Source organism: Sinocyclocheilus grahami, unplaced genomic scaffold (assembly GCF_001515645.1).
Source record: "Sinocyclocheilus grahami isolate Dianchi unplaced genomic scaffold, SAMN03320097.WGS_v1.1 scaffold542.1, whole genome shotgun sequence".
NCBI classification, from domain to species: domain Eukaryota; kingdom Metazoa; phylum Chordata; class Actinopteri; order Cypriniformes; family Cyprinidae; genus Sinocyclocheilus; species Sinocyclocheilus grahami.
Window position 1 is genome coordinate 6,361 of NW_015505721.1, and position 8,509 is coordinate 14,869.

Here is an 8,509-nt window from a genome sequence, read left to right on the forward strand (position 1 = left end):
AGAGCTGATTGCAGTAAACAGAAAAGCACCTGACCTCACAAAAACTGAGAAATGTATCCTCTTCAAGCACCCAGCCAACATATCTGACCCTCCACCTGTAACATCATTGGTCATCACCACTCCTGACCTGTACCATCCTCTTCCTGCAGCACTCTTGACATGCAACATCAGTAATATAATTCATTACAATTATTATTTTTCTAATATACATTGCATATTCCGTTTAGCATGGCTTCTTATATAATATGGCAGTAGAATACACATTTAGCATGGTACCTTATTGCTGGCTTGATAGAAACATACCTTGTTATGTTTTCAATTTCACCATGGTCCCTTCAGCACTGCTTCAACCCTTATGCTCCATCACATACAGTATCAGTCCTGTGACGTCACTGAGCTTCTACAGTAGATTACTAATATAACTACTAAAACAGATGTAAGTATACAATACAGTGACAAAATATTTAGTATGATTACTTCTATTATAGAGCAGTCATATAGTAATTTTGATATTTAGAATTCTTCTCTATTTAGTCTAGTACACTTCCTTTTTCCAAACTGCTTGCCTGCCTATTTATTATTTATTTTATAAATTATTATTTATTTATTTTTCGTTAAAACATAACAGGTAATGGTCACAAAAACACCCAATGCCTAAAACACTCCACATGTTTCTGCATACTCAAATCTACAACTCTAAAACGTTTAATAGGATGCGTCGTAAAAATAAAAATTTTTTTTAAATCACAATAAGTTATTTTATTCTTTGTTACACGTGCAAAAGGAAAACAGAGGATGTCCTCGTTACACGCACCACTGCTGTGTTCATATAGTAATATATAACTTCCCTCAAACTGAAAAAAACCCCCACATTTCTCTACTTCCATAACGACGGATGAAACTGCATTAAGGGAAACGATTTTAATAAGATGCCCCCTGATTTGTTTTGTGTCGTTAACGTTATCTACGTATAACATTAACTGATTAACTTTATATTCCCCCAAATCTACTAAATTACAGAGGAATACTCCTCTAGCATACTTTATAAAACAAAGTAATTTAATCCAGATTTACTGATGATATACAATCTCATTATTTAAACGTCTTAACTTTTAAAAGTGCATCGCAAACGCTCTGTTCAGCTGTAACTCTATCGCGCTGCTAGCGTTTGCTGCTAACTTCCGGGAACCATTGAGAGGCTCCATGATCCGCCATTGCTGTGGAAAAAACCGGACCATTGGAGTGAACAGAGCTGGCGCAACTCTCTCTCTCTCTCTCTCTCTCTCTCTGTGGCTCTGAGGAATACGCAGCAGCAGCAAAACAATGGCGTCGCATTTCAGTGGAGTGCTTCAGCTCACGGATCTGGATGATTTTATCACTCCGTCTCAGGTTTCTGCATGTAACATTTGAAACAGACACATTATTATCAGTCCAGTGCTTTTACTTTATACCCTATCTGTATGATAGGCAGCTAACACCGGTCAGCTGATCCTAAGCTAAACGCATGTAACATTGTGTAGATAACGATACAGTTTACAAAAGTGACACATGTTTCTGACAAGTGTTTTGATAACGTTAAGTCTTGTAAATGCTAATTATCAAGGACATTCATTTAGTTAGAGCTCCCAAGGTAATGGAAGTGGCTGCGTCTCAAAACCTAGAGAGCGGCCTAAGTATACAAAATGCATGTGCACTTTACTGGCACTTTTGTTCAATTTAATCATTGAATAAAAGTATTAACCCCCCCACCACCCCATCTTTTGAACAGTAGTAGTATACCGAAATATAATTTCACTAGTGTTAATTTGCCCAATTGATCAGGCATGTGTGAAGCCTGTAAAGGTGGAAAAGAAGCAGGGCAGATCCGTGGCTAAAATCCAGATAGAAGATGATGGCAGTTATTTTCAGGTCGATCAGGTGAGTACAAATGATGGGACTTTGATTTTGAGCCTGCGTTGTGGAAGTCGTGTCTGTGTGTCATCCGTCAGATGTGATGAATAAATGCTTGTTTCCCAGGATGGTCAACGGCAGAAGTTGGAGAAAGCCAAGATTACTCTAAACGACTGTCTGGCTTGCAGTGGCTGCATCACGTCTGCGGAGAGTGTCCTGATCACCCAACAGAGTCACGAGGAACTGTATCGTGTGCTACGTCAAAATAAGGTGCACTAATTCAGCTGTGCTTAAAGGGGTCATATGATGCGATTTCAAGTTTTCCGTTCTCTTTGGAGTGTTACAAGCTCTTGGTGCATAAAGAAGATCTGTAAAGTTGCAAAGACTAAAGTCTCAAAACCAAAGAGATATTCTTTATCAAAGTTAAGAGTCAGTCACGCCTACCTAAAACGGCTCGTTCTAACACGCCCCCACATATCTACCTCACTATGTGGAAATATTAGCATAATGCCGCCCAAATGTGCACGCAAAGAAAGAAGGCGTGGTTTCAGTAACCGCAGTTAGTGTTGAAGCAGCATGTCAGGGAGACGCTGTGTGATTCAGTGCGAAAGCAAAAGCACTTTATTTGGCCTTCCGGAAGTAGATGCAATTAGGAATCATTGGTTAAGATTTATTCACAATAGAACAGCACAACCCAGATGTTCGAATTGTTCGGCCAATCACAATGCACTGGGTCAGCTGGCCAATCAGAGCAGACTGCGCTTGTCAAAGGAGGGGGCTTTGTTGAAAACGAAGCGTTTGAGAGAGGCGGGGCATATAGGACCTACAATAATGTACAGTATTTGAAAAATCATGTGTTTTTTGAACATTAAAGCATGTCAACATATTCTGTTACACCAAAGACACCAAATAATGATCTTTAAAATAGCATCATATGACCCCTTTAACATTTTACTCCAAATGAATGTCACCCACAGCATGTTTGTGTCTGTGTGCAGCAGGTCAGCAGTAGCGAGCAGAAGGTGGTGGTGGTGTCTGTGTCTCCTCAGTCGAGAGCCTCTCTAGCAGCACACTACGGTCTCAGCAGCAGCGAAGTGGCTCGTAGACTCACCAGCTTCCTGAAGAACTTGGGTGAGTTTGAGTCCACGTTTCATATGACCAGTCAAAGACATCCTGCAGTGTGTATTGAGATCATGGAAACCGCATACTGGTCTTTCAGGTGTCCATCATGTGTTTGACACCGGCTTCAGTCGCTCATTCAGCCTGTTAGAAAGCCAGAGGGAGTTTCTAGAGCGATTCAGACGGAAGGAAGCAGACAAGAAGGCTCTACCGATGCTGGCGTCTGCCTGTCCAGGTAGATGCGTCTGTTTTTTATTTTCGGACATATTGTCGGCAGTGTGTTTTATTATGGGTCCAATATGGATTTGTTCTTGATCTTTTGTGTTTGGTTCAGGCTGGATCTGCTATGCTGAGAAGACTCATGGTGAATTCATCCTCCCGTACATCAGCACGACCCGCTCGCCGCAGCAGATGATGGGTTCTCTGGTCAAGGGCTATTTCGCCTCTCAGAAGGTACTAAACAACAAACGTCTGTTCAGAGAGGGAGAAACGGCCCACAGTGCTTTGTGCTAAACACAAAGTCTCACATTAAAAACATTTTTTGAAGTATTTTTAGACTTGATTTGAATTTTGAAGGCCACATTAGACATTGCTTTATGCTTTATAGTTGTTTAAATATATTGCTAAATAATTTGTTATTTAAACTTATTATTATAAACCCTTATTTGGTCTCTGACGTGTTGTAGATGCAAAGCTTTTTGTTTTGTGACTTGCACAAAGCTAATCAACTACTAAACATACTTTTTATTTACATCAAATATTAATAAATTAAATTGAGTGACATGCAAATTTCATGCAGAAATTTAACCGTAAGTCAGGTAGGCCTGCGAAATGATTAATCGCGATTAATCGCATTCAAAATAAAAGTTTTTATTTACATAATACATGTGTGTGTACTGTGTATATTTATTATGTATATATAAATACACACACATACATGTATATATTGTATAATTATATACAAGTACAAATGTAAATACATACAAATATTTTTTAAATATATACGTGTGTGTGTTTATATATTATACATAAATATATACAGTACACAAATATAGTATGTAAACAACACTTTTGCGATTAAGACCTAAAGTCAGGTTTTATTAGTTATTATTAATTAAATAATTATTCTATAATTATATACAAGTACAAATGTAAATACTTTTTAAATATATACATGTGTGTTTATATATTATACATAATAAATATATACAGTACACACATATAGTATGTAAACAACACTTTTGCGATTAAGACCTAAAGTCAGGTTTTATTAGTTATTATTAATTAAATAATTATTCCAGTAAATGGCCAATAATCAAGCACATTGAAATAAATTAAGAGCAAATGTATTTACACTTAGTGCTGTCAAACGATTAATCGCATCCAAAATAAAATTTTTTGTTTACATAATATATATGTGTGTGTACTGTGTATATTTATTATGTATATATAAACACACACACACATGCATGTATATATATTTAAGAAAAATGTTATGTTTATATATTAAACATATTGATATATAATAGAAAATATAATATAAATGTATATACATGTAAATATTTTCTAAATATGTACTGTATGTGTGTGTATTTATCTAAACATAATATATACACACAGTACACACACATATATTATGTAAACAAAAACTTATTTTGGATGCGATTAATCGTTTGACAGCACTAATTTATTTCTTTTTTTAATTGTTTGATTTAATATTAACAACATAACAGACTATTTCTCAGGTCAATTTTTTTAAAAGTTTAATTGATACATTATTTGAATGATATTTGTTATTAAAATATATGTAAATATTTTTCAAATGAAATGCAAATGCTTGTTTTTTATATATTTAAAAAATTATATTTATTTAATTATTGTTTAATTAAACCCCCCCCCCCCCACTTACTACATTTACGTGACAAATCAAGGTCAAAATGCATTTTGAATCATGGGATATATCAGTGCATTAGAATGGTAGTTCTAGTATGAGATTTTCATTCTCCATCTTTTGCTTTGACAGGGTGTTTCACCACAGCAGATCTACCATGTGACCGTGATGCCCTGCTATGATAAGAAACTCGAGGCTTCCAGACCAGACTTCTACCTCAGCGAGTACGAGACCAGAGAGGTGGACTGCGTCATCACTTCAGGTGAGTGAATCTAATAGGGTTAAAATCACGAACTGAAGGAAAACGGGTAAGATTATAGCCATAAGACCTCATTGTCTATGTGTCTGATTCATAGGTGAAGTTCTGAAGATGTTGGAAGAGGAGAATGTGTCCTTGAGGGACGTGGAAGTGGCACCTTTAGACACAATGTAAGTTCTTCTGTTTGGCAGTGAAACCCAGCTATCACTTATGAAATAGACTCATACGTGTGAATGTGTTTTAGGTTCAGTAACGTATGTGGGGAGGAGCTGCTGGGTCACGCAGGAAGTGGATCGGGAGGATACCTTCATCACATCTACAAACATGCTGCCAAACAGCTGTTTGGGGTTGAAGTAGATGAACTCACTTACAAGACAATAAAGTACGTCTGAACACAGCAATATTTGTTACAGTGACCCCAGAACTGTGTTGTTTGTTCACCACTGTTAAAAAGTTTAGGGTCAGTCGATTTTCTTTTAAAGAAATTCAAACCTTTGTTTAGCAAGGTTGCATTAATTTAATCAAAATGGTCAAAAGACTCTCATGTTGTTATAGAAGATTTCCATTTCAAATGATAAAAATGCCGTTAAACCTTAAACTATCTATTAATCAAAGAATTCTGGAAAAAATCTTTTTAACGGTTTTCAGCATTGATAATAATGAATGTTTTATTTTTACTATATTAGCATGATTTCTGAAGGATCGTGTGACACTGAAGACTGAAGTAATGATGCCGAAAATTCAGCTTTGCATCACAGGATTAAATTACATTTTGACACATTAAAATAGACGACTCTTATTCGAAATTGTAATATCATCTCACAATATTGCTGTTTTTCTGTATTTTTGATCAAATACATGCAGCCTTGGTGAGACGTCTTTCAAAAATATTTTTCAAAATCTTACCGACCCCAAGCATTTGAATGCTAGTGTAACGAATTGATTGATATTTACTGTAAATAATGAATATTCATTTTAAGGTTTCGATTGTCTGAAATGTATAAATGTTATGAAATATTTACCGTGCTTTTTGAGACCGACCAGGAAAATGATTTTTTCATGGAATTTTTAAAGTCTTCGATCACGCTAATACAATTTCTATAGTTCTACAAGTTCTTCTAACGTATTTCTTTGGCTAGAAATGACTAGAGTGTAACTGCATTTCTAAATGTAAGTAATTTTGAACTAAGAATTTCTGTGTAAAAAATCACTTTAAAACGATTTCTATGACTGGAAACTGGTCAGCGATGATGGGAACCATGTAATAGTATGGTATTCTTAAAAGTAAATTATACGACAGTACAATCATCAATATTAACATCTGATAAATCACTCTTATCACTCCATGGTACTACCACAGTACTGTTAATGTAAGGAATAATGCATCACCGGTCACGTTTTATTTAAAAAGACTGCTTTTAAGGGTTTGTTCACCATAACACTTCCAGAAATACCATGGTGCTATTATAGTTTATTGCTCACATCTCATGGTAGTGTCTCTGTAAGTGACATTGTTTTGATTTGTCCCCCCAAAAGAAACAAAGACTTCCAGGAAGTCACTCTAGAGAAGGACGGTCAAGTTCTGCTGCGATTCGCTGCCGTCTACGGCTTCAGGAACATTCAGAACTTGGTGCAGAAGCTGAAACGTGGAAAGTCACAGTACCACTTTGTAGAAGTGATGGCATGTCCGTCAGGTCAGAAATGACACCCCCAGTGCTTAAAAACCTTCTTTTTGTAACATTTGTAAACTTTGTGTGAGAAAAACTTTTACTATGTGAGAGAAAAAAACGTTGCATTTAGCAAATTGTACTATTTCACTTTTTTAGATTTATATTTTTATTATATTCCTAAATATATTAAAAAAATTACGTAATTACATGTTTTCATAGTTACTTTGATGTTATATTTTGTACTCTTTGCTCCGTAGAGTGAAATTCTTTGTGCCACGGTTTTGTCATTGTTGAATTTGTATAATATTCTGATACTGTTCTCTAGAATGATATCTGTTCGAAATTTGCATAACCTATCAATCGCAGACAATAATGGGATAGTGTTTCAGATCGGATTCACTGACACTTTGGATTGTGTTCTACAGGATCTCTGAATGGCGGAGGTCAGCTGAAGCCTTCATCAGATCAAACCAACAAAGAGTTGCTGCAGCAGGTGGAGGAGTTGTACCACGGTGAACGTACCTCGGTGCCAGAGCAGGACTTGCGAGTGGCTGAACTCTATCAGAGCTGGTTAGAGAGCGTGGGAAAGGAGAAAGCCAGACCGCTGCTGCACACGCAGTACCACGCCGTAGAAAAAAACACCAGTGGACTCAGTATAAAGTGGTGAGGAGGAGACACGAGACACTGATGAACCATTTAAGTTGTTTCTTTGCCTTCCGTTAAATGTTTGTCAAAGTCAAGTTACACTTTAAGATGCATTTGACACTACACCAGCTAAACACTTCTAGACACGCCATTAGCAAATGTGATTATGTTTGATAAGACAGATGAAGTTATATTTCCTGCTTCTATAAAGTATCCGCTGGAAAAGGCTGGGGTCAGACTACAAATCAAACCGGTCTTTGTGTCTTTTTTTTTAGCAGTAGGCAATTTTTCTGTCCATGAATGTTGCCTTGTGTTATTGTTTTCTTTCATGTATTTGTGAGTTTGTTTCACAGATTTTGTGAAAGTGTTGAATGCAAAAAAACGCAATAGATGTTACTATGTAGTATGCACTAAAAATTATACTTTCTTCTTTTTTTTAAATATATTTTGATTTATGATGATAATAAATATATGAATCATTCCATTAATGTAATTCTATTTATTGAGAAAATGAACTATAAATATATTTTAATTCTATTCATTCTTTGTTTATATTTGTGATTTGTGTTTTACTTTTTTTCTAGTGCTGTCCTGCGATTAATCGCATCCAAAATAAGTTTTTGTTTACATGTGTACCGTTTATTTATTATGTATATATAAATACACACACATACAGTAGATTTCAAAAATATTTACATGTATATATTTATATTTATATATAAATATATTTAAAATATAAACATCTTGTTTTTTAAATATATACATGCGTGTGTATTTATATGTGCATAATAAACATACACACATTATGTAAACAAAAACTTTTATTTGCGATTAATCGTTCGACGGCACTAATTTTTTCTTTAATATAGGCATTTTGATTCTGGGCTTTTTTTAAATGACCAAAACAACAAAAAACTCTTAAATATTAAATGATCTTGATATTGCCATTTTTTTTCATTTACATGTGACATTTAAAACTAATTTGATAATTTGAATTATTATAATTTTATTATGCAAAATTGTATGTAAATCGTT

At 35.1% G+C, this 8,509-nt stretch overlaps 1 protein-coding gene across 2 annotated transcripts; it reads left to right on the top strand.

Moving 5' to 3' along the window:
* Window positions 1-1,157: 1,157 nt before the first annotated feature.
* ciao3 (cytosolic iron-sulfur assembly component 3) lies at window positions 1,158-7,923 on the top strand. 2 transcript variants are annotated; one of them, XM_016238527.1, is made up of 11 exons: window positions 1,158-1,389; window positions 1,822-1,917; window positions 2,017-2,160; window positions 2,892-3,021; window positions 3,110-3,244; window positions 3,344-3,462; window positions 5,033-5,162; window positions 5,257-5,329; window positions 5,404-5,541; window positions 6,696-6,853; window positions 7,255-7,923. In XM_016238527.1, the coding sequence occupies exons 1-11, from the start codon at window positions 1,324-1,326 to the stop codon at window positions 7,494-7,496; spliced, it is 1,431 nt and encodes a 476-aa protein (XP_016094013.1). In that variant the 5' UTR covers window positions 1,158-1,323; the 3' UTR covers window positions 7,497-7,923. The 2 variants fall into 2 exon arrangements, with proteins under 2 accessions (XP_016094013.1, XP_016094011.1); XM_016238525.1 differs by having other exon boundaries at window positions 1,159-1,389; window positions 2,889-3,021; window positions 7,255-7,922.
* Window positions 7,924-8,509: the final 586 nt, after the last annotated feature.